At 40.1% G+C, this 27,365-nt stretch overlaps 1 protein-coding gene across 4 annotated transcripts in view; it reads left to right on the plus strand.

The window, feature by feature from the left end:
* The window catches only part of SORCS2 (sortilin related VPS10 domain containing receptor 2), an 847,342-nt gene that overhangs the window by 686,597 nt on the left and 133,380 nt on the right, over nt 1–27,365 (plus strand). For all 4 annotated transcript variants that reach the window (XM_038400342.2, XM_043512489.1, XM_038400346.2 and 1 more), the window contains exons 4-5: nt 13,810–13,974; nt 19,799–19,872. In XM_038400342.2, coding sequence (XP_038256270.1) covers nt 13,810–13,974; nt 19,799–19,872 — 239 coding nt within the window. The remainder of the gene's footprint in view (nt 1–13,809; nt 13,975–19,798; nt 19,873–27,365) is intronic.

Raw genomic sequence — 27,365 nt, forward strand, 5'->3', positions numbered from 1 at the left:
TATTCTACAGTCGAAAAAGAAGCACTTGCTTGTGTCTGGGCTACTGAAAAATGGAAAACTTACCTGTGGGGCCACACGTTCAAGTTGTGCACAGACCACAGCCCTTTGACAACGTTGCTCACCATGAAAGGACTGGGAAGAGCAGGATATCATATTGCTAGATGGTCTGCAAGACTACTCTCTTTCAATTATGAACTGGAATATAAGCCTGGAAACCCAAATGTGGTAGCTGATTGCCTTTCTTGCCTGCTTTTGCCTTCACCCGATGGTCCACCAGAGGATGAGGATGTAGTAGTTACGCTTATTACAAGCACTCTTACTGCAATTACAAGAGAACAATTTCAAGCTGCTTGTTCAGCATGTCCAATTCAACAAAAACTATGGGAATTTCTGACAAAGAGATGGCCCTGTAACCCTAAAAATCTTGGCCCAGTTTTGCTGTCTTATTTTAGAGTTTGGGATGAACTTTCTTTGCTTGATGGCTGTGCGCTACAAGGTACACACCGGCTACTTGTGCAAGAATAATTACAGTCAAAACTCATACACCTGGCACACGATACTCATCAAGGAATTGTCAGAAGCAAACAACGACTATGGGATCTGTATTGGTGGCCAGGGGTGGACACTCAAACTGAAGCACTCATAAAGCATCTGATGAAGTGAGCTGTAGCTCACGAAAGCTTATGCTCAAATAAATTTGTTAGTCTCTAAGGTGCCACAAGTACTCCTTTTGTTTTTGCGAATACAGACTAACACGGCTGCTACTCTGAAACCTGTCATAAAATCCTGTTTCCTTCGCCAAATGCATAAGACAGCAGTGACATACCCCTCCATTACAGCCTGTTCCTCTTCCTGAATCTGCATGGGAGAAAGTGGCGATTGACATTGTAAAACCCTTTGATACTGCTCCAATTGACTGTCGTTATGCCATCACCTTAATAGACTATATCAGTAAATGGCTTGAGGTAGCGTTTACATCGCAAATCTCTTCTGCTACAGTAATTAAGTTCCTCTCTTCAGTTTTTAGCAGGGAAGGTTGCCCCAAAGAACTGGTTTCAGATAATGGTAGTCAATTTACTTCCCTGGAGTTTGAAAGTTTTCTAGCAGAGAGGAACATTTTACACAGAAGGTCATCCCTATACTACCCTCAAGCCAATGGGGAAATCGAACGGTTTAACAGAAGTTCGAAAGAGAGTTTGCAAACAGCTAAACTAAAAGGGCGATTGTGGATAACCTTCACTACTGATTTCTTGCAAGTATACCGGGCTATACAACATGCCACAATGCAAAGATCAATTGCAGAGTTACTGCATGGGAAACGGATGAATATTTAACTGAACACTGCTGGATTGTTAAAGGCATGACCTGAGGCCCCAACCGAGGATGATGTGAGAAAAACAGTTGAACAGAACCAAGCAAAGTCTAAGGCTTTCACAGACAAGCAGCGGGGTGCTAAGGAACCAAAGTTTCAGTTTCAGAGTAGCAGCCATGTTAGTCTGTATCCGTAAAAAGAAAAGGAGTACTTGTGGTACCTTAGAGACTAACAAATTTATTAGAGCATAAGCTTTCATGAGCTACAGCTCACTTCATTGGATGCATTCTGTGGAAAATACAGTAGGGAGATTTATATACACAGAGAACATGAAACAATGGGTGTTACCATACAGACTGTAACAAGAGTGATCAGGAAAGGTGAGCTATTACCAGCAGGAGAGCCGGGGGACGGGACCTTTTGTAGTGATAATCAAGGTGGGCCATTTCCAGCAGTTTACAAGGACAGTAGGAGGGGAAATAAACATGGGGAAATAGTTTTACTTTGTGTAATGACCCATTCACTCCCCGTCTTTATTCAAGCCTAAGTTAATTGTATCCAGTTTGCAAATTAATTCCAATTCAGCAGTCTCTTGTTGGAGTCTGTTTTTGACTTTTTTTGTTGAAGAATTGCCACTCTTAGGTCTGTAATCGAGTGACTAGAGAGATTGAAGTGTTCTCCAACTAGTTTTTGAATGTTATAATTCTTGACATCTGATTTTGTGTCCATTTATTCTTTTACATAGAGACTGTCCAGTTTGGTCAATGTACATGGCAGAGGGGCATTGCTGGCACATGATGGCATGTATCACATTGGTAGATGTGCAGGTGAATGAGCCTCTGATAGTGTGGCTGATGTGATTAGGCCCTATCATGGTGTCCCCTGAATAGATATGTGGACAGAGTTGGCAACGGGCTTTGTTGCAAGGATAGGTTCCTGGGTTAGTGTTTTTGTTGTGTGGTGTGTGGTTGCTGGTGAGTATTTTCTTCAAGTTGGGGGCCTGTCTGTAAGCAGGGACTGACCTGTCTCCCAAGATCTGTGAGAGTGAGGGATCATTTTTTAGGATAGGTTTTAAATGTTTGATGATGCGCTGGAAAGGTTTTAGTTGGGGGCTGAAGGTGACGGCTAGTGGCGTTCTGTTACTTTCTTTGTTGGGCCTGTCCTGTAATAGATAACTTCTAGGTACTCTTCTGGCTCTATCAATCTGTTTCTTCACTTCAGCAGGTGGGTATTGTAATTGTAAGAATGCTTGATAGAGATCTGGTAGGTGTTTGTCTCTGTCTGAGGGGTTGGAGCAAATGCAGTTGTATCGTAGAGCTTGGCTGTAGACAATGGATCATGTGGTGTGGTCTGGATGAAAGCTGGAGGCATGTAGGTAAGTATAGTGGTCAGTAGGTTTCCAGTATAGGGCGAAGTTTATGTGACCATCGCTTATTAGCACCATAGTGTCCAGGAAGTGGATCTCTTGTTTGGACTGGTCCAGGCTGAGGTTGATGGTGGGATGGAAATTGCTGAAATCATGGTGGAATTCCTCAAGGGTTTCTTTTCCATGGATCCAGATGATGATGATGTCATCAATGTAGCAGACACATTTGGGGACAATATATACCTTCAAATCAGCGGCACTGCTATGAGTACCCGCATGGCCCCACAGTATGCCAACATTTTTATGGCTAACTTAGAACAATGCTTCCTCAGCTCTCGTCCCCAATGCCCCTACTCTACTTGTGCTACATTGATGTGGTTAGAACAACAATGTTTATTGTAATTGGGAGAGTTTCTTAAGAGAGGAGGGAATGTGGTGTTTAGATGTTGCTTGTAATTATTAGAATTGGGAGCACTGGCCGTTGGGAGTCTGAAAGGACAGGAAACAGGAAGGGGGGGAGTTGAAGTGGCTGAGGGAGAGCTACTGAGGGTGCAGCAGCAGCTTGGAAAAGAGGTTTCCATTTTAAAAAGTCCTGTTGAAGTTTGTTAGGACCATGTCTGGCTACTACAACAGACACAGAGAACTTAACTGATATGCCTGAGGTCACACAGGGAATCTTTGACAAAACAGGGAATAGTTCTCAGAAATTCCTGCATCTCAGCCTTAATATCAACCCACTAAGGAATGCTTTTCTTCTAATATCCAACCATCGTATAGTTTAAAAAACAAAGCACTTCATCCACACAGCTCAGTTCATCCTGCTTCTTGTCTGTTGAAGGTTGAATAGAATCATAGAATATCAGGGTTGGAAGGGACCTCAGGAGGTCATCTAGTCCAACTCCTTGCTCAAAGCAGGACCAATCCCCAATTTTTGCCCCAGACCCCTAAAGGGCCCCCTCAAGGATTGAACTCACAACCCTGGGTTTAACAGGCCAAGGCTCAAACCACTGAGCTTCTTCCCCTGCATCTCTCTATTTTTTTCAACATGCCCCCCTGACTCTCAGATCTGGTCAATGTCTGCTGTGTTTTAACCTCGGTAATAATGATGTCTTACTTAGCAAACAAAGACTGACTTAGCTACTGAAAACTGCTGTTGTATGATGGACGTGTCCCAGCGATTGCTGTGACTGAATAACAAGCACCCTTCTGATGAGCTGTATCTTCCTTGGCTATTAACATAATGCCATAAATAATTATTATTAGTAAGTTAATCAGTCTTTGTTATTCACTCCTCCAGGTCTGCTCAAATGCAATCCTGCAGTTGGACGTGTGCCAGTGCAGAGACCTGGGCATGGCACTGTAAGCTTTCTGAGGGAGGGCTGGTCTGTTTTCTGTTTTTTTACAGTACCGTGCTGTGCTCTTGTCACTTTATGTTGTATAATAGTCAGCCCATTGTATGTGGGACCAACTGGATCTTCCCAGTGGCTTTCACTTGGGCTTAATTGAGCTTCTGCTATTTGTTGGTGATCTGGGCACTATCACTACTAAGTAGTTTTTGCTTCTATATTTCTTTTTCACAGTCTTCTCCCTTAAAGTAATGGTAGTAAAACACAGGAGTCTAAATCCTTCATTACACATCTTTTGTGTACACATCTGCATATGTCGTGCCCTACCACATTCACAGTTGTGAAAAATGTGCCATGGACCGTGAAATCTGGTCTTGTGTGCTTTTACCCTATACTATATAGATATCATGGGGGAGACCAGCATTTCTCAAATTGGGGGTCCTGACCCAAAAGGGAGTTGCAGGTGGTTGCAAGGTTATTTTAGAGGAGTTACGGTATTGCTGCCCTGACTTCTGTGCTGCCTTCAGAGCTGGGCAACAGCAGCACCAGCGCAGAAGTAGGGTAGCAGTACCACAACTCCCCCTACAATAACGCTGCGGCACCCCCCCCCCCCACACACACACACAACTCCTTTTTTGGTCAGGAGCTCTACAATTACCACACCATGAAATTTCAGGTTTAAATGGCTGAAATCATTAAATTTATGATTTTTAAAATCCTATCACTGTGAAATTGACCGAAATGGACCGTGAATTTGGTAGGGCCCTATACATATGCAAGAAATTATGTTAGTATTTTTCACTTATATTATCGCTCTTTTTTTTTTTGTTGCACTCCAAGACAGTGACACAAGTCTATACTTTATCTTAATAGCTTGCCTGACAATTTAAATGACAGGTTCTCTCTTTGAAACACTCACATAACTCCAATTAATGCTAATATGAGTTATGCATGCACATCAAAAGATGAATACACACCTAAGTGTCTTTGTTGCTTATTTAGATGCCATAAGGTTAACCAGAAAAGTCAGAGATAATTTAATAGAGTTTTATAGTGTCACTGAGAAGTAGTGGAGGATTCCAAAGGGAATGATGGAAAGCTATAAAAAAGTTATGAAAAGCTTAATTGAAGTTTAGACGTGATTAAAATCTATTCTGGTTTCTGGGTCCAAAGCCATTCAAGCAAGTAGTTATTCATTTTGAGCTAAAACCGTCAGCAGTCACCATTTGATTCTGCTCTCCTGACAGTATGTCCCAGTTACATTCATGAAGCAGTCACAAGATCTTTTGCTAAGGGGAAGACTACTGTCCCACTTAAAAAAAAATCAAAGCTTACTATGAAAAGTGCATGATGAGTGTGCAATATTTTATCTGGAATATCACCCTCAATAAACAGTGCACTAGTCATGGAGTACATGTGAGTCTTTATGTATTAGTGGAGTGGTGATGTGGATATCCAGTATACTAGCAGAGGAATGTGAACTCTTTAAAAACAGAAGATAGAACTTCTGGTCTTTTTGGATAAGAGCATAAGACATCTGTTGCATATACTACTCAATTAAGGACTTTGGGCAAATCATTCCCTCCTACACTGTCTCTGAAGGGTGCAGAGAACTCTTTCAAACATGGTATTACCAGCAGTTGCAATTGTATTAAGTTGGTGTTTTTCATGAAGTCCAGCTTCTGTAGGCAAGTTATTTGGTGAGAATCTCAGCTTTCATTTAAAAACATTTGAAGTCTCAAGTCCTCATTGTTTCAGAAAAAAAGCTTGAGCCTCTCTCCTGATTTTTGGACACTTGGGGTTGGCAATGCTGCAGATGACCAAAAGTCATGGATGGATAGAAGTTGAGCTTAAGTGGCATCATGCCCTCACTCTTTCAACCCTGTAGAAGACCTTTCATGTGACCTCTGTGTCACGTGGGCCTCATAGGTTTTGTGCTGTGTTTGGTGGAGCCAAACAAGAGTCTATCTATGTCATCATTCCTACACAAATACCTGGGCATATGCCCATGGGAAGTGATGTTTGCCATGTTAACATTTAACTCTTCTAGACATTTCTCCAGAAATATAGTGGGGAATGGTGCTAATAGCTAGGTCTTGCTAACCCAGTCTTACCCTTCTGTGGATTGCTTGAGATTTCCCATCAGATTTTGGGACAGTTGTTTGGAACAACAATCTCTATTCATGGGTGACCAAACTTAGAATTACCCTTTAAACTTTGTCCCTCCAACATCTTTTTTACATAGATGCATAATCTGTCTGTTTTGTTATTGTTTAGTTTAAAACCTGCCAAAGATCTAGCTAGGTGGACAGCTTTACAAGAGTAGGTTCAAAGAGATGAACAAAAGTCTGTGGTCTTCATAAAATCTATAAACAACTATCTTTGTTTTAATAATATTGTTTTAATTACCACATACCCCTATGGAAATCAGTGTTTGACACATGATCCAGAACAGTAATAGCTTATCTTGAAAACAAATGAATGTTTACAATATGGATGACAGCTTTACTTTCTCTTTTGTGTGTGAGAGAATAGGCTTATTCTAATATATTTCAGACTCTCAGTATCTTACTATGTTACTATGTTAGTTCACCCAACTTTGTATTTAGAAATTCATCTTGAATATAATGAGAACAATCTGTGTGGTTTAGTGGTGGTTGTTTTTTTTTAAATAACATGTAGATATAGTCATCATTGTGAGTTAGGTACTAGCAGACACTGTCTACAGTCACTTTCATAGTGTTTCATCCCAAACATTGCCCATTTAAGAATTGCCAAGGGTGGCCATTCCATATAGGCGAACTAGGCAGTCGCCTAGGGTGCCAAGTTAAATGGGGTGCCAAATTTGAGGGGAAAAATCAAATTTTTAAAAAAATACAAATAAAATAATGAAGATGCCATTATTTCAATTCTCATGCATGTATGGAGGAATATGAATTATAATTCATTTCGCTACATTTCTGAGAATTTATTAATATGTCAAATCATTTATTTATTGCAAAAATAAATAATATTTCAGTGAGGTTTTTTTTCAATTTGTGATGTAGGGTCGAGATGACCCACTCCGCAATTTTGATAAGCAATAACTTAGCCACAATGAAACACATCCACCAGAAGCAACAGCTGCAATGCTAGTGAAACCTAACCTAAATCAAGATCGCATAGCGGGAAATTCACGTAGAGTGGAGATATCGCGGGTTGATACATGTCAAACAGTCATTTTAACATACGTTGCAGGTAGATGGTTAAGAATCAAGAGAATACTGTGGGAAAATTGTGTTTCTTGGTACTAAAAAATAAAGAATAATGTCTTTCAGTATTATAAAACCAAAATGTGCGTATCTTTAAGCATTGTTAACCTTTAGCGTTCTTATCGGGCTGTATAATTATGAAGTTTTCTTTGTTATAACTGGTTCACGTGTAATAAATAAGGTCTATAAAAGAAAAATAACAGCGTTAACGCTTAATAGACTACAAAAGTGAGGATTTCGCACTGCAAGCAGGTAACCATGAGGAAAGAGATTACTTTCCAAACAACCGGTGTTGGGTTATAACATCGAAAAAGGTCATTTTGTTTCCATGTAAACGCTGTAACTAACTGCTTTAATAGGTAAGTGCATGTATGTTACTAATCATTGAACCTTTAAGCCGTGAAAAGATGTGTTGGGATGCCTGCAATGTGGTTTAAATCACCAGCCATCTGGTGTGTCAGCCATCCTTAACTCTATAATGCATGCAGTTGGGAGCACAGTACATAACAATATTCAAATGCCTCATGGCAGAAAGAGGAAAAAGATAACCCTCAGGAGCCGAGTATCATAAATGAAAGGCTAAGAGGGAAAAGGACCAAGCAAAATAGCAGGGATCCTTCCTGAAATATCTTCTCTTTCATCCAAATAATGATGGAAGCAGTTCACAGCATCTAGATGAAGGAATTTTACTTGGAGAAGGAGGTTAGCTCACATCTGCATGGAAGCAGTTTGGAACATCAAGATGAAGGTATATTACTTTGAGTTGAGGACAGCTCACATCCACAAAAAAGCAGTTTGGAACTGAAGATGATGGAAACTTACTTCTAGATGAAGGTAGCTCACAGCATCAGACTGATATGGAAGTGGAGAAAATGTATTCACCTTCAGAGACACATGCAGAAATTGACATAAATGAAGTAGAAGGAAGAAAGGATGAGGAAGTTACAAACAAGTTACAGTATGGGGACCCAGCTTCATGGCCCAGATGTGATGACAGTGTCTGGGAAATTCTCATGGAACATGGACCCAAACAAGTTCATGAATTTCCCTTCCCTAAGGATGGAAATAAAAGAAAATTCTCTGCTCAGCATTACAAGAGGAAACTCGTTAATGGGGAAGAAATTCATTGAAACCGGTTACAATATTCAGTGTCGAAGGACTCTGTGTTTTGCTTTTGCTGCAAGTTGTTTAGAAATCAAGCAATTGGTACATCACTTACTGAAAATGGTTCGAAGGGGACTAGAAAAACATATCTTCAATTCTCTCTTCACATGAAAGAAGTACAGAACATTTGGAATGTTTTCAAAATTGGAAAGAACTTGAATTACGATTGAAAAAAGGAAAAACTATCAATGAAGAAAATTTATGTGTGATCAAGGAAAAAGAAGAATATTGGCAACAAATATTAGAGCATCTGATTGTGTTAGTGAGAGTTCTTGATGGGCAAAATTTAGCATTCCACAGCCGTGGTAGAAATGACAAATTATACATGCCAGGTAATGGAAACTTTTTAAAATTTGTTGAATACCTAGTTTTGTTTGATCCAGTCATAAAGGGGCATCTACATAAAATAACCAATCATGAAACATAGGTTCATTTACTTAGAAAAAAATATGCAGACTGAACAGATTCAAATCCTAGCAAATGCCATTAAAAATAAAATTGTAGAAGCTGCTCATTCTGCAAAATACTTTTCAATAATACTGAACTGTAAACCAGATATGAGTCATGTTGAACAAATGACGATGATCATTCGTTTTGTGGATATGGAAAAGTCTGCAGATGAAGATAATGTTGAAGTGCTCATAAAGGAATATTTTTTGGGTCTCGTACCACTGAAGGATATGGCTGGAGCATTTATGACTGAACTATTCTACAAAAGCTTAAAACAATGTCATTATCTGTTGAAAACTTACATGGATAAGGCTATGATGATGGGAGTAATATGAAGGGTAAAGACAATGAATGATGGAAAACAATCCTAGGGCCTTTTTCGTTCCTTGCAGTGTGCATTCTCTGAATTTGGTTGTCAATGATGCTGTTTGGAGGCAAGCAGTTTCTTTGACCTGGTGCAATGTGTTTATGTGGGTTTTTTTCCTCAGGCTCAACATACCGTTGGGAGATTGACTCGCCATGTGAATTTCTCTAACTGTGAAACCACTTAGTCAGAGAAGATGGGAGAGTCACACTGATGCTTTGAAGCCTCTTTGCTATGAACTTGGAAACATTTATGATGTCCTAATTGAAATTTCTGATGATACTACTTTCCTGGAGCATCTGGGAATATGGCACATGCAGATGCAGAAGCTCTTGCAAATGGCCTTTCCAAGTTCAAATTTGTGACTTCATTCATTTTGTGGTATAATATCCTTTTTGAGATTAACCTCACTAGTAAGCGGCTTCAGGAAAAGAATTTGAACATACATTCCGCTATTCAAAAACTGCAGCAAACTAAAAATATTCTGGAGGAATTCAGAAGTGATGAAGGGTTCAGAAGAACACTGGTAGATTCTCTCAAACTTGCTGCAGAAATAGACTTTCCAACAGAATTTGAACCAGAGCCAGTTTGCATTTGGCAAAAGAAACAGCAGTTTTCATATGAAGGACAAGACACTTTTAATGCATTTTCATTTGAAATTGGACTGAAATACCACCTAGCTGTCGTGTACAAATCTATTCTGAAAATTTCGTGTCTCTATTTTACCTGATCTCAGAAACATTGGTTGGACAGTATAATAATAATTGGTTGGACAGAATAATTAAGCCTCTGTTTAAAAAAAAAAAAAGCTTAAAAAACATTAAAAGGAGAAAAAGGGCAAAATGTTTCCCAGTTTACCAAAAACCTCAGCCTAGATCTACCCTTGGGGTTTGGGGGTGGGGGGCACCGATTGCATGGTTCACCTAGGGTGCCAGTTGCTGGCAGCTAGTCTAGGGCTGCCCCTGAGAATTACATTAGCAACCTACGAGAAAGTTGATGAAACACACAAAGAAGCACATTATAGCTGCATTCAGCTTTAATACTGAGATGTAGCCCATATAGAATACTGGTTCTGATATGCAGTGCTCCATCTTGATCAAGAAAATGCAATTTTATGGTATAGAACTCTTTTGGGACCATATTTGGCCCATGAGCTGCACATTGGCCAGTGCTGCTTTAATTTATACAATTAAATACATTTTATTTGAATATTGTGTCCTTACAGGGGATCACAAAATGCTTTACTCAGAGTTTATAGACACCTAAAGAGGAAAAAAAAGACATTAAGATGTATGAGAATGAGAGGTAAAATTTGTAAAGATAACATTTCTATAACCTCCCCTTATAGATTCACATAAAAATTGCATATTTCACACTCCCATGTAAATCATAACATTAAATAATATGGAATCTTATGTTGGTTATAGGCTACTTCTGCTTACTTCAGTGGACTAGTTATATGAACAAGGCAAGTGGGATGTGGCCTCATATTCTTGAAATGTTTTGTTAAAATGAGAAAAAGAATTAGTGTGTGATCCTAGGGGTGTATGCAGGATAGCCCCTGATTCAGCAAAGTACTTGAGCCTATAAGTCCATCTCTATTCAGCAAAGCACTTCATGCGTTACTTTAAGCACACAAAAAATCCCATTGACTGTCTGTGTAGAAGTAAATGGGAATGCTTATATGCTTAAAGTTAAGCATGTACTTACAAATCCTATTGAATCTGGGCCCGTGAATAACCTATTTACAAATTTCTTCTGAGGGACAGAGGCAATAAAAGCTCAGTCCAGCTGTTGTATCTATGCAAGTTTACCAGGGAGTCCAATTTTTTAAACTGCAGTTCTACTCCAAAAAGTGACTAAGGCCTTATCTACAGTATGCGCTAAATTGCCGCCGCTGCAATCAACGCAGCTTCATCGATTGAATGGGTCTGGTGAAGACACAATAAGTCGATGGGAGAGCGTTCTGCTGTCGACTTAATTAATCCATCTCAACGAGAGGCAAAAGCTATGTCGATGGAAGAGCTTTAAGTCAATGTAAGTTACTTCAACTTAAGTTATGTAATGTACTTAACTTAACTAGCGTAACTTACATCGACTTACAGCACTAGTGTGGAGTAGGCCTAAGTCAAAATAGTACCATTGTGCGTTACACGAGGCACCGTCAACCTGTGGAACTCTTTGCCAGAGGATTTGTGAAGGCCAAGACTATAACAGGGTTCAAAAAAGAACTAGATAAGCTCAAGGAGGATAAGTCCATTAATGGCTATTAGCCAGGATGGGCAGGGATGGTGTCGCTAGCCTCTGTTTGCCAGAAGCAGGGAATAGATGACAGGGAATGGATCACTTGATGATTGTCTGTTCTGTTCATTCCCTCGGAAGCACCTGGCATTGGCCACTATCAGAAGACAGGATATTGGGCTAGGTGGACCTTTGATCTGACACAGTATGGCCATTCGTACGTTCTCAATAGATGCTCCCTGAGTGTGTTTGTTGTCATTTCTGCTTCCACTGCTGACTACCATTCACTCTTGTTTGCAATGCAGAGCCACCATAACTATGGGAGAGAGATCAGGATTCTCTGCTGGCTTGTGCATCATCAGCTGAATATTTTAATTGTTTTAATTGCAAAATTTGTATTGTTGTTGATGTGTGAGCCAGAAAGAACACAGCTGGACTTTGAAATTCCATGTTGTATTTGCTGGGCCAGCGGTTAGTAAAATAATCTTTTTATTTACAAGCTGAGTACATTTGATCTGGAGACATGCTACAAATGGAACCTCACAATGCCATTTTCAAAAGCCATGCTGTAAGATTCTGGCAGGCTTTGAGGGTGAAGAAACTGAAAGGAGTTTGATTCTTATTAGATTCTGCAACGAAAATATTTCTTTGTTACTGAAAGTCCTATATGAAGTCCACGCAATCAGACAGCCAGCAGCTGCAACTTTTATTAGGTTTGAGTCAAAGTAATATCCTGAGATAAAAAGGAAATGCAGATAATTGACTGGCATTTATTTTTGCAAAGCATCAAAGTGAGATTGCTATCTGATCCAAACAGAGAGAGCACTGTTCAGCCATATGAGGATGTTACAGACCAGTTTCATCCCTGGTGTGTCTTTATTAACTTCAGTTCAGTTACAGCAGTGATTAAGCAAGCCATTTGTTTATAAAAATAGCTTCACTACACAAAAGGATTAGCTATTTAAATGGTCACATTAAACAAGATATTAATAGAAGATATTACTCCTTCCTCAGTAGTTGGAGCTCCTGCATGTGGCTTTATCAACCCTGGGACAAGGACCGCAATAGAAATAACGGGATTAAACTCAATACCTTTGAGATATATGTAGGGTTGCCTGGCACCCGTTCTGACAGGAACGCCTGGTTAGAAAGGGTCCTGATCAGCACTGCTGACCAGGCCGCTAAAAGTCCAGTCAGCAGCACAGAGGGGCTAAGACAGGCTTCCTGCGGCTCCCAGAAGTGGCTGGCATGTCTGACTCTTAGGTGCGGGGTGGCCGCAGGCTCTCTGCATGCTGCCCCTCCCCCAAGCACCAGCTCCGCAACTCCCATTGGCTGGGAACCATGGCCAGTGGGAGGTGCAGGGGCAGTGTCTGTGGTTGCAGACAGTGCACAGAGCCCCCTGGCCCCTCTGCCTAGGAGCCAGACATGACACCCACTTCCGGGAGCTGCCTGAGGTAAGTGCACGCTGCCCAGAGCCCGCACCATGCACCCTTGCCTCAGCCCTGAGCCCCCTGCTGCACCCCAAACCCCTCATCCCCAGAGCCTGCACCCCAAGCCGGAGCCTGCACCCCAACCCCTACCCCAGCCCAGAACCTCCTCCTGCATTCCAAACCCCTCAGCCTCAGCCCAGAGCCCCCTCATGCATCCCAAACCTCTCATCCCCAGCCCCACCCCAGAGCCTGCACCCCAAGCCAGAACCTGCAGCCCAAGCCCTACCCGAGCCCTGAACCCCCTCCTGCATCCTGAACCCCTCAGCCTCAGCCCAGAGCCCCCCAGGCATCCCAACCTCTCATCTCCAACCCACCCCAGAGCCCTCACCCCTCCCATACCCCAACCCCCTGCCCCAGCTCAGTGAAAGTGAGTGATGGTGGGGGAGAGTGAGCGATGGAGGGAGGGGGGATGGAGTGAGCAGGGGTGGGGCCTCGAAGAAGGGGCAGGGCAGGAGCCACAGGGTAAGGGTTGGGGCAATGGTGATTAATTGGGGCAATTGGGGCAACTTGTGTGATAAGAAAGTTGGCAAACCTAGATATCAGGTAGATACTTTGGGTACAAACCTATAAGGTGCTTAGTATAATCAGCTTGGACTGATTTGAAAGTTTATGGAGCCTGGCACCCGCTCAGGAAATTAATGGAAACTGGGTGTTCAAATCCCCTAGATGGCTTTGAAAATCTCAACCACAGTGTGGTGCCTAATTCCTACCATCTCCTACATTTATGCAACAGAAATAATGCTGTGTTGGCTTCTAATATTGGCAATGAAAAATTCTTTATATAGAAATAGTGTTTTTAAATGTATTACCCTTTTTCTTTTTTAGATAATTCTTGTGAGTTCTTCACATAATGACCGGGACCAGATCCTTTTCATGAGCATGGATGAAGGAGCCACTTTTCAAAAGCAGCCCATTACCTTCTTTGTGGAAACCCTGATTTTTCACCCAAAAGATGAGGATAAGGTGATTGCTTACACCAAGGAAGGCAAGGTAAAGCTTGGGTGTTCTTGACCATCATACAATGTTTTGTATTAACCTAATCAAACTGTCATGACTTGCTGATTAGGTTTATATAACATGAGTTCCCTAAGGTGAAGGAATACCCAGTTCCTGAAATGCTCCTTTCTTTATTTCAGTAAATTATATCAATCTCAAAATGCCATTGTCCTTTTAGAGTATTTTCATTCTCTGTCATTTCTTGTTGATACTGATATTGGCAATATAATCTATCCTGTAATGTAATTATAGTTAAGTACAATCCTAGAAACTTATTTTTCCCTAGAAATTGGCCATAAGTAATTCTAGAGTGTAGTAGAAAGTTAACTGAGCTGAAATATTGGCTCCAAAGCCATTCTTGGTTTGTAAAATAAAATAAAATGAAATAAACCTTTGTTTAGGTATAAAGCAGAATAAGATTCCATGGAAACAGTAGATCTGTAGAAAAGTAGAAGGATGCTCTCTTTGAAGTATTCAGACCACGTACAGATTTAGAAGTCATATCAAATTATTTGTAGACTTTCAATAATGTTCTGGATTACTGCTCCTTAAAGTATAAAGATTTATGGCATTTTTCTGGATGTGTTAATGTAAACACCCGCAATTGAGCACATAATCCAGTAAAAATGTATATGCAATATTTTTTCATAGCACCAGAGCTAAAGCTGTAAAATCATAGATATTATGGCCCTGATTCTGGTCTTACTTACAATTGGTTTGTATTGATATAACTCTATTATTTACTCCTGATATGTGCAACACTGAGTGAGATCAGAATCAGGCCCTTTAAGCTTTGTGACCATGTATGGAGGGTTTATCTTGCTGATGTGATGAAGGGAGTAGAGGGCAAGTTGTTCATTCTGCAGTCAAGTATTGCACAGATATTACTGAAGTTTCATTGAGCTACCTTTCAGGAATTGAATCTAAAGCTACGCTCAGCTGATCACCAGTGGTTCATGCTGTTCCACTATTTGCAACAAGGCTACAACTAGAAGAACTAATGACAGCTTTGACTGTTTCTGCCTTACAAATATCATGGTGGATTTCTTTGTTTTGTTAAGTCAGTTTTAGGTCCTAAATAATATACAAAAATGTTCTGAAAATTTGACAGCAGCAAAAATATTTACGTAGGGAAAATACAGCACAAAAGCCTTCATTCTGGAAACCTCTGTTTTCAGTTGAGTTTCTGGTGGAATAATCTCCTAAGGGAAGTGGTGGAAGCGCTGATTAAAATTAGACTGAATAATACACTAGAAAATGTGCAATCAGTAACAATCCTGTATTGGCCACAAGAAGGATTAGGTGATCTAATAGATCTTTCCTTTCTATCAGTCTTACAATTAAAGCAGTGAATCATAGGTACATAAAAGACCAAATTGTGCAGTCTTTACTCAAGATGTATGTGAGAAAAGCTATCATTGGCTAGAAGGGGAGATTTACCTGTGTAAATCTTGAGTGAGGACTGCAGGATTTGTCCCAAAAAGAGTAGAAGAGAGAAATTCAGAGGTAGAGACGAGGGGGAGAGAGAAGGGAGAGATGGAAGGCAAAGTTCAGAAGTGGCATAAAAAGAGAATCACTGTGTTGAAATCCATGGCCCCAGAGGTAACATGCTCCTTGAGAGATCTCATAGTCTGGATCCTAGAGTTTTATCATTATATTTCCTAAGTGAAAGAAAGATGTATCAGAAAACTCATGAGAACAAGCTCTCTCAGTTTTACAGCCTAAATTTGCAGACCCAAGAAGTTCAGATAATTTGGATAAACTGAGAAGAAGCTTCCTAATCAACCCATTACTTGCAGTAGCATTTTTGAGTGCACAAGAAATGCAGGATTGGGCTCTTTGACAAATAGCAATCTGTAAGCTTCTGTCTCCTGGAGCATCTCAATATTCTCATGATTTCTGGCTTGATTTAGTACCTACTTTATATAGCAAAACCTGGATTGTTCTTCTATTGAGTACCCTGTATTTTATTTAAATAAAGCTCCAATCTCTAACTGACACTCTGTAAATGAATACAGATCTAGTCAGTGTGGTTGGGTTAATCCACTTAATGGCTCAAGTCTATACTTTCTTTTTTTGGCTATCAAAATAATAATGAACATCAATCAGTTGTTCACTGAGACAATATAAATGCTTGATTTCATTTTTAAGACTTGACAGGGATCACAGGAGATTTTAATTGTTTCTTTGAAAACTATGTGAGGGTGAGGAGAAAACCTGAACTCATGTATTCCGTGGCCTTATAAAAAGTGACTACACTAATTTAGTGCAAGGGTGGTAATTAACAGAATAAAAACTAATTCAGAAGTGTTTGCTGAAACTGAAAGTTTTGCCTTTTCCATTAATACAACTTTTATACCACAAATCTAATTTCAAATTTGATTTTTGTCATGGGTAATCAAAAATAAAATACACGATGAGCCAGAGTTTTCTCTCATTTAGGGCCTGCTTCAGCAAAATATTTTAGCACATACATAAATTTAAGCATGTTGAGTAGTCTTATTGAATTTAAGTTAAACACATTCTGAAATACCTTGCTGAAATGGGGTCTAGCTCATTCCTCCTAAATATACCTCTTTTTATTATGATAAATTATTCCTTCTATTCTTGGTGTTTTAAACTCTTCAAGTTTGTGTTCATTTAATTGTTTTTGGCCAACCTCTACATATTTGTATAGGATACATCTATGCCAAATTATATATCTTCTCCGTTTTTCTAATCCTTAGCAAGTCATTCCAATTCACATCCTTACCATTTGTTGTTCTCCCCTGAACTCTCTTCATTGTGTCTTTCTGACTGATAAAGGGTGCTGGTATTCCAGAGATGCTTTCACCAAATTCATAGACAGAATGGTATGTCCCTTTTCCCATTACATGCATTTCCTATGTCATATATGCAGCCTAATACCGCCTATAATTTATACCTTAAACAGCAACACCCTGTACAGTGAATATCCACAATACATTGTCTCCTATTCTGGTCACTTTACTTCATATTTCCATAGGACAAAGCCCTGCTACTATACATTATAGTGCATGATAGCTGGATAGTGTTGTTCTTTGGCCATTCGTATTATTTCTAATTACAAAAATTAATTGAGAAAAGGTGCATAACTGTACACTCTTAAATATGTAATGTGACAGGGTCAGGCCAGATGGCTATAGGAGAGTAATAGAAGGCAGATATATTAGCACCAGGCTAAGTAGGTCCCTTTTCCCTGGGTAAGGTAACAGGGAAGGTTCCAGAACAATCAGGAACCTTCTGGAGACAATTAAGACAGGCTGATTAGAACACTTACAGCCAATCAAGAAGCTGCTAGAATCAATTAAGGAAGGCTAATCAGGGCACCTGGGTCTTAAAAAGGAGCTCACTTCAGTTTGTGGTGCACGTGTGAGGAGCTGGGAGAAAAAGGCACTAGGAGCTGAGAGTGAGAACGTCCACTGTTGGAGGACTGAGGTGTACAAGCATGATCAGACACCAGGAGGAAGGTCCTATGGTGAGGATAAAGAAGGTGTTGGGAGGAGGCCATGGGGAAGTAGCCCAGGGAGTTGTAGCTGTTGCACAGCTGTTCCAGGAGGCACTCTAGACAGCTGCATTCCACAGGGCCCTGGGCTGGAACCCGGAATAGAGGGCGGGCCCAGTTTCCCCCCAAATACTCCCAACTCCTGGTCAGACACAAGAGGAGTTGACCTGGACTGTGGGTTCAGAAAAACGGCCAAGCTGAGGGCTGCCCTGAAGCTCCAAGGCGAGCAAATCCACCAATAAGCACAAGACCCACCAAGGTAGAGCTTTGTCACAGTAAATAACACAGTATGTAATATCCATAATAAAAGCACAATATGTACATAATGGACTCATCACTTTCACTTGTGCCTCTCTTGTTACAAACAAATGTCTTTCTTAGTATTCCCTGCGAGGCTCTACACTGCAGCACAGACTGTGCCTTAACAGATAAATGAGGCCTTACATTGAAAGGGAGACGTTTTCCCCATGATTTTCATCTGAAATTGGCAGGGGGGAGGGAACCCAGTAAATTGAATGAAATAACAAACACAAGGGACTTCAATGTCTGTGTATATCTGACTTCTTAAAGCTGTGCTAGGGATTACTTTATAGCTACAGAGGAGAATGCATTCTGAAGGCTCTGATTGAAATAAGGTAGTCTTTGAATGAATAGTGTTATGTATCACTCATGTCATGGATGAGAATTATATCTGTGCTACTGACATTCCTTGTCTCAGTGTTCTCGTTGTAATTAGCACATTAATTTCTGAAATTAACTGTGGTGGGAAAGAAACCAAACCCAGTGTTACCAACTGTGACCAGTGCAGAGGAAGGTCCTGGCCCATCCCCTACCATCTCCACCTTACCTCTTTTGAGGTGGCTGTTGCTCTTTGGGGTGCAATCAGGGAGCAGTCTCTGTGCTTATTAGGATCCCTGTTAAGCAAGCATTTTAAGTAAGGCTGTCAAGCAATTAAAAAAATTAATCGTGATTAATTATGCTGTTAAACAATAATCGAATACCATTTATTTAAATATTTTTGAATGTTTTCTACATTTTCAAATATATCGATTTCAGTTACAACACAGAATACAAAGTGTACAGTGCTCACTTTATATTTTTATTACAAATATTTGCTCTGTAAAAAACAAAAGAAATAATATTTTTCAATTCACCTAATACAAATACTGTAGTGTAATCTCTTAACATGAAAGTTGAACTCACAAATGTAGAATTATGTACAAAAAAACCCCTGCATTCAAAAATAAAATAATGTAAAACTGGTTGAAGCATCAAGAGACATATAAATCTTTAGTGCATCTGGCATGTAAATACCTGGCGACGCTCGCTACAACAGTGCCATGCAAAAGTTCAGGTGACATTGTAATTAAGAAGTGGGCAGCATTATCTCCCGTAAATGTAAACAAACTTGTTTCTCTCAGTGATTGGCTGAACAAGAAATAGGGCTGAATGGACTTGTAGGTCCTAAAGTTTTACATTGTTTTGTTTGTGAGTGCAGTTATGTAACAAAAAAAACCCTACATCTGTAAGTTGCATTTTCATGATTAAGAGATTGCACTACAGTTCTTGTATGAGGTGAATTGAAAAATACTATTTCTTTTGTTTATCATTTTTACAGTGCAAATATTTGTAATAAAAAATAATATAAAGGGAGCACTGTAAACTTTGTATTCTGTGTTGTATTTGAAATTGATATATTTGAAAATATAGAAAAACATCCAAAAATATGTAATACATTTCAATTGGTATTCTATTGTTTAACAGTGCAATTAATTTTTTTGAGTTAATCATGGGAGTTAACTGCAATTAATCGACAGCCCTATTTTTAAGCTTTGCAGAATTGGGGCCTTGAGCATTTGCAATTGGCTGGCCCCTGTGTGGGAAGAACCAAGGGAAGAAAAATTCCCTTGTACTCCTTCCTCTTGAACAATCACAGCGGGGTAAGCAACAGTCTGATCCAAAATGAAATTGTGCATTGTTTTCATGGGAAACAAGACTTCATTGACAGAGCGTTTTACTCTTTTATATATATATATATATTGTGTGTGTGTGTATATAAATTTGTGTGTGTATATATAAATGTTAAGGGAGTTTGTTTTCATTTCACTTGATCGAAAAGATTCAAATGTTATTGCTTTGGAAAGCATTCTAGAAAGTTCCTTGAACTGACTTTGATTTAGGTGAAATCTGTTATTTTAATAGCTTATTTCAAAGTCCCTTGGTTAGCCACTGTCTTTTAAAATTTAAACTGTTAGCAGTGCTCTACCAGCTAATATTTTTCTTTTTTCTTTGAAGCTCTATGTGTCAGTTGACTTGGGGAAAAAATGGACTCTTCTGCAGGAACGAGTGTCAAAAGACCATATTTTTTGGTAAGAGGCATAAATTGTTGTTAGTCTCCAATGAACGCATGAAAGGAAAACGTATCTGATACTAATCCTCCTAAGTGTTTCCTGAGGCAGGAGGAAGGATAATAAAACAAATTTGACATCTTTTGCAGGGGCAATTCTAGTCTCCTGTTCACCTGGGTCCAGTCTTGCAAATTCAGACTCATACTTACTCAGGCAAGGAGCCCCAATTGAATCGAATGTAAGAGTTTTCAGTTCTGTGATCTAGTGACATTGGTTTAGAGAGAATTTTAATGTCTGGTCAAACTGCACTTCATTTTACAGATAAAAGTGATCTCTAGAAGCCAGATGTATCAATCTAAAGGGAAAAATCTATAAAGTTAAAGGCTGAATCTGGCATTATCTACATCTGTATAGAAAAATGTTCATTGCTTGGAAAGCAAGTGAAAAATCATGTTTTTGTCCAATTCGCAAAACATTTGCTGTCTTTCCACAAATATGATGGGTTGTTTTCCCAGGGAGGAAAAAAACTGTTTGTTGAACTAAAATGGCCACTGTTCTATGAAAGTTACCTGAAGCCAATCTGTGAAAATGTGTGACTTGTTCCAGAATGGAAATGAAAGAGAAGAAAAATTGTGGTCAGTTGTGGAAGCGATCAAATTTTATATTTAACCAATTGCCTGAATTCTGTTGGGGAAAAAAACCTGAAAAAAATCTCAGCTTCCATATGTGGGCTTTAATATAAAAAATACAGAGGGTTTCATACAATTCTAATTTTAGCATTATTTATTATTATTTTGTATTCCAATCATACCACAAAGTGCTATACACTGTCTATCCACACAGGAAGACGTGGTGTCTCCCCAAAAGATCTTATCATCATAGTTCCTTTGGTATTTCTGAACGGCATGAATTGCATTGCAGTGTATCTTTATCCTTGTGCAGTCATCTCTGGCTTTCAAGATTATGGAGTTAGCCAGCTGGTGGCCTACACTCTAATGGACTTAACTAATTTCAACTGCCTTCCTAACTAGTGCCTGCATTTGCTGTGCTCCCCCTCCCCAAGTTCTTTAGGCAATTGGGGTATGTCTATGCAGCAAAAAGTCAGTTGACTCAGGCGTGGGGAGTTTGTGCTCCAGGGCTAAAAATGGCAGTGTAGATGTTCGGGCTTAGACTGGAACCTGGGCTCTGAAACCCTGTGCTCTACAGGTGAGACACTAGTGAGGCTCGCCCTGGCCAACCCAGCAGTGACTCTGCTGAGCTTCTTATTTGGAGAAAGAACAAGAGTACTTGTGGCACCTGAGAGACAAACAAATTTATTTGAGCGTAAGCTTTCGTGGGCTACAGCCCACTTCATTGGAGGTTACTCTTTGTAAACTATGGAGATTATAAAGTAAGGATATTATACTAAATACATATATGAAATATTATGGTCAGATTGGTCCCAAGTACATTAGCATGTAGAGGCACTGCTCCAGAAGTGGGACCGGTAGCAAGCTGTGAGTCTGTGTCACGATCTGCTTCCTTCTTGGAAGCTACCTGTGTCACAGCTACCTGTGTCAGCTCTGGTGGACCTCTTTTCCACCTGCATGGGAGAAAGAATACCAGCTCCTTTCCCCCCCACAACTCCATCACACAGTAGGGCTGATCATTGAGGCTCACAGCAGTATGTTTGTGCCACAAATGGCCAAATTCCATTCAAAACTCACATCAGCTGGGAATTTCCACAGTAAGATAGATCCTTCTTCCTACATAACCATCATTATGAGGTTCTTTTAAGTCTGTCTTAGCTACCTTATCCTGTACTTTCAAATTTAGAAGCAACATTCTGGGCCAAATTCTGCTCTGGTTTATTCCCCATTTTCTTCATTGGGGTTGCACAGGGTATATAAGTCAGGACGAGGTATGGCTCACTGTCTTTAATTAGAGAAAAAAATTAAAATGTGCTCGTAGTTCTATCATCTAGTATTAACAAAACTGATTTTAATCAGGTCACTTTTAGTTCTATATTTATTACCTACTCCTCCCTCATACCCACCTATCCTTTTTCTCTTGGTTTTTTTGCCCCGTCGGTTTGTGGTATTAACTCTTCTGCCAAGTAAAGTCCACATATGCTCTGTCCTCTACAATTCCGTTCAGCGGTCAGGAGGCAGAACCAGACTAGTCAGCCAATGGCAAGGAGAGTGTAACCATCCCTGGAAGATCCAGCCAGAGATTTTTTGTTTTTTTGTTTTGCCTACTCTGCTCCAGATAGGCTTTTCCAGATCTCCTTGCTGCAAAGCAGAGCACGTCAGAAAGTGAAATTTCTGTCCAATATTTTGACGTTTTTAATGTCCAGAATGGGGATGAAAAGCCAAAATATTGAGAAGAAAAATAAGATAAGATAAAAATAAGAAAGAAAATAAGAAACATTTTTGAAGACTTAATAATAATAATAATAATAATATAATAAAACAACCAGCTTGGAAATATTGAAAAGAAAAACTTTGACATTTTTCAGTTGAATCAAAATGTTGTGACCTGAAAAAATGAAATGTAGATTTGCAATGGACATTTTATGTCAAAATATTAACTCAAAACTATTTAATTTCAAATTAATGTTAAGAAATGAAATATTTTGTTTATTTAAAAGTGTCACTTCAGAAAATTGAAAAATTGCAACAAAATCGTCATTTCTCCATGAAAAGTTTAAATTTCAACAAAACATTCTTTGATCAGAAATTTTTGTCACCAATTTTTGACCAGCTCTATTGCTGAACAGAAGCTGAAACCAACCAAACCCAACAAAATGTTTTTATTACAGTTATTTAGCTTAATGGATTTTAACCCTGATTAACTTGTGTTTTATCAGGTACTTAGCATACCTATGGATGGTGACTGTGGGGAGGTTTCTCTAGAAATAGCATTATTTGTCTTTGTCCTGAAAGAGGCGAGGCACTCACAACTCTCAGCGAATTCAGTGACTATTGTGGGTTAGGCCCATTTTAAAAAATAAAAAATATAATGTAATAACAATCCCCAAGAGGAGAAAATTTCATAGTTTGGGATTCCTCTCACTCCGTTGACATACAGTGAGTTGGACTCTACAAACCTTACTCATATAGGGTGAAATTCACCTCTGTGCAGAAAGCTAGCACAAGATCTATCCACCAGTTAAGTTCCGCTGAAGTAACACACCAGTAATGCATGGGCTGTGTGTTGGCTGTCTATACAAGAGCTAACCTCACCCCAAGACAGTCATAGAATCATAGAATAGAATATCAGGTTGGAAGGGACCTCAGGGAGGCCATCTAGTCCAACCCCTGCTCAAAGCAGGACCAATCCCCAACTAAATCATCCCACCCAGGGCTTAGTCAAGCCTGACCTTGAAAATCTCTAAGGAAGCAGATTCCACCACCTCCCTAGGTAACCCATTCCAGTGCTTCACCACCCTCCTAGTGAAAAAGTTTTTCCTAACATCAAACCTAAACCTCTCCCACTGCAATTTGGGATTATTACTCCTTGTTCTGTCATCTGCTACCACTGAGAACAGCCTGGATCCATCCTCTTTGGAACCCCCTTTCAGGTTGTTGAAAGCAGCTGTCAAATCCCCCCTCATTCTTCTCTTCTGCAGACTAAATAATCCCAGTTTCCTCAGCCTCTCCTCATAAGTCATGTGCTCCAGCCCCCTAATCCTTTTTGTTGCCCTTCACTGGACTCTTTCCAATTTTTCCACATCCTTCTTGTAGTGTGGGGCCCAAAACTGGACATGGTACTCAAGATGAGGCCTCACCAATGTCGAATAGAGGGGAATGATCACGTCCCTCGTTCTGCTGGCAATGCCCCTACTTATACAGCCCAAAATGCCGTTAGCCTTCTTTGGCTACAAGGGCACACTGACTCATATCCAGCTTCTCATCCACTGTAACCCCTAGGACCTTTTCTGAAGAACTGCTGCCTAGCCATTCGGTCCCTAGTCTGTAGCGGTGCATGGGATTCTTCCATCCTAAGTGCAGGACTCTGCACTTGTCCTTGTTGAACTTCATTAGATTTCTTTTGGCCCAATCCTCTAATTTGTCTAGGTCCCTCTGTATCCTATCCCTACCCTCCAGCGTATCTACCACTCTTCCCAGTTTAGTGTCATCTGCAAACTTGCTGAGGGTGCAATCCACACCATCCACCAGATCATTAATAAAGATATTGAACAAAACCAGCCCCAGGACCAACCCTTGGGGCACTCTGCTTGATACCGGCTGCCAACTAGACATGGAGCCATCGACCAATACCCGTTGAGTTCGATGATCTAGCCAGCTTTCCTGTAGTTCCCCGGATCCTCCTTCTTCCCTTTTTTAAAGATGGACACTATATTAGCCTTTTTCCAGACTTCCGGGACCTCCCCCGAGCTCCATGAATTTTCAAAGGGATAATGGCCATTGGCTCTGCAGTCACATCCGCCAACTCCTTTAGCACCCTTGGATGTAGTGCATCTGGTCCCCTGGACTTGTGCTTGTTCAGCTTTTCTAAATAGCCCTGAACCACTTGTTTCTCTACAGACGGCTGGTCACCTCCTCCCCATGCTGTGCTGCCCAGTGTAGTAGTCTGGAAGCTGACCTTGTTCATGAAGACAGAGGCAAAAAAAAACATTGAATACATTAGCTTTTTCCATATCCTCTGTCACTAGGTTGCCTCCCTCATTCAGTAAGGGGCCCACACTTTCCTTGACTTTCTTTTTGTTGCTAACATACCTGAAGAAACCCTTCTTGTTACTCTTAACATCTCTTCCTAGCTGCAACTCCAAGTGTGATTTGCCCTTCCTGATTTCACTCCTGCATGCCTCAACAATATTTTTATACTCACCCTGGTCATTTATCCAATCTTCCACTTCTTGTAAGCTTCATTTTGTGTTTAATACCAGCAAGGATTTCACTGTCAAGCCAAGCTGGTCGCCTGCCATATTTACTATTCTTTCTACACATCGGGATGGTTTCTTCCTGCAAACTCAATAAGGATTCTTTAAAATACAGCCAGCTCTTCTGGACTCCTTTCCCCTTTATGTTATTCTCCCAGGGGATCCTGCCCATCAGTTCCCTGAGGGAGTCAAAATCTGCTTTTCCGAAGTCCAGGGTCCGTATTCTGCTGCTCTCCTTTCTTCCTTTGTCAGGATCCTGAACTCGACCATCTCATGGTCACTGCCTCCCAGGTTCCCATCCACTTTTGCTTCCCCTACTAATTCTTCCCGGTTTGTGAGCAGCAGGTCAAGAAGAGCTCTGCCCCTTGTTGGTTCCTCCAGCAGTTGAACCAGGAAATTGTCCCCTACACTTTCCAAAAACTTCCTGGATTGTCTGTGCACCGCTGTATTGCTCTCCCAGAAGATATCAGGGTGATTGAAGTCTCCCATGAGAACCAGGGCCTGCGATCTAGTAACTTCTGTTAGTTGCCGGAAGAAAGCCTTGTCCACCTCATCCCCCTGGTCTGATGGTCTATAGCAGACTCTCACCATGACATCACCCTTGTTGCTCACACTTCTAAACTTAATTCAGAAACTCTCAGGTTTTTCTGCAGTTCCATACCAGAGCTCTGAGGTGTTATACTGCTCTCTTGCATACAATGCAACTCCCCCACCTTTTCTGCCCTGCCTGTCCTTCCTGAACAGTTTATATCCATCCAAGACATTACTCCAGTCATGTGAGTTATCCCGCCAAGTCTCTGTTATTCCAATCACATCATAATTCCTTGACTGTGCCAGGACTTCCAGTTCTCCCTGCTTGTTTCCCAGGCTTCTTGCATTTCTGTATAGGCACTTAAGATAACTCGCTGATAATCCCGCTTTCTCAGTATGAGGCAGGAGTCTTCCCCTCATACTGTATTTGGTGAGTAAGGACTACGGAATTTGGCCTATTTCATTTTCAGTTAGAATTAGGGAAATTGTTTCTTTAGTATCTCAATCCTTAAAGAATTTATTTTTCTCAACTCAGTGGAGTATATTGATCCTGTGCTATAGAAATCTATTTTTCAAAATATAGGCTTTTTATTTTCATGAATGGTTAAAAAAAGACTTTATTTAAGTAGAGCTCTTGCACTCTGGAGAACAAAGTTCAGTTCCTGACATGAAATCCCATGTGATAAATCAGTCATAGCTGGAGTCATGGATGTCAACTGTAGTCAGTTTCTGGCTATTCAAGTGCCAGGTGAAAAAGTGAATTTCAGACATGTTATGCCCTGAAAGAGAGGGAAGTGGAGGTAGGATTTCACTGAGTCTGTAACACTGCATTTTGTGTGAAAGGCTTTTGAGTGTTAAGCCAAGAATCTATATGGACAGTCATTCTTACATTTGGCTTGATCAGTTAAGGTAATATTTATTTTCATTTTGTGTTGAGATCAATATAACAGCTCCAGTACTGCTATTAAGATGAGATGAGCTGGGAGAATATTTTCATTACAAAATATTTAAACATGGGGGGCAGACACAGAACAGGGGACATTGGCCTGGTAGGGCATTGAATGAGCAGTTGACAGGTTGATTTTCAAAGATGATATAATGAATTCCCCTTGCCACGTCCAAAACATAAAGCAGTTGTAACTCAAATATATTATTATATTGTGTAAATCAAATTGGTTTTTTTTTGTCTCCCCAAGTAACTCCAATTCCCAGGAACCATTATCCTTTAAAGCTAATCAGAGCAGACATTTGCAACAGTGTTTAAAAAAAAAAAATCCCCACAGCACTGTATGTAGTAAAAACAGTTTTTCACCTGGTCCTTCCATTGTAAGCAATGAATAATGCTGTTTTCACTGGATTTCTAAGGAGTGCTTTGCTGTTGAACTGACAGTGTGAATTACTGAAAATCAGTTTCAGTTCCAGATCTTGAACCTATTAAAGTTCTGATAAGCATAATATTATTAACGGATTATATTAAAGCGGTGCTGGAGAACAGAGAGTGCAAACTTGCTAGTTTTCTCTGGGTCTTTGATAGGAGGCTCATGTAACAGTGATGAAGGGGGTTTTGTTTGTTGTTTTTAGAGCTAGCTTATTTGAGGATCTCTCTGCATCAGCATGCACCACAGTAAATTACATGAAATATTTAACAATAGAGCCCTTTTGTGTGCTTCTTGAGAAACCTAATTAGTGTAGATGAACTACACATCCATGACAGATTCCACCTGATTAGGTGCCTAATTCTTGCTTCTCTTGAATAAAATGAGATTGAAAAAAAGAAATTATCCCCTGTCTCCTCCCCCAAATTAACCCAGGGCATTTAAAATACAGAAGTACTGCCTATATGGAGATCATGTCCAAAGGCATCAGCTTTATATTATAGTGTGTGAAGGGTTATTGTTCATGATTCACATTTCAAGGTGTACGGTGTGTTAACAATTTGTGTTTTTGACTCCCATATATTATGTGACTGTAGGTCCAATTATAAATGAGCACTACTACTTTTATGCTATTTTTTGTGATTGAAGTAACTGAAAGCTGTTATGAGCAGCTCACAAGGATGAGAAATAATAAAATAAAATAACAATCTTGGTTAAAACAA

The sequence above is a fragment of the Dermochelys coriacea genome, chromosome 4 (assembly GCF_009764565.3).
Source record: "Dermochelys coriacea isolate rDerCor1 chromosome 4, rDerCor1.pri.v4, whole genome shotgun sequence".
Lineage (NCBI taxonomy): Eukaryota > Metazoa > Chordata > Testudines > Dermochelyidae > Dermochelys > Dermochelys coriacea.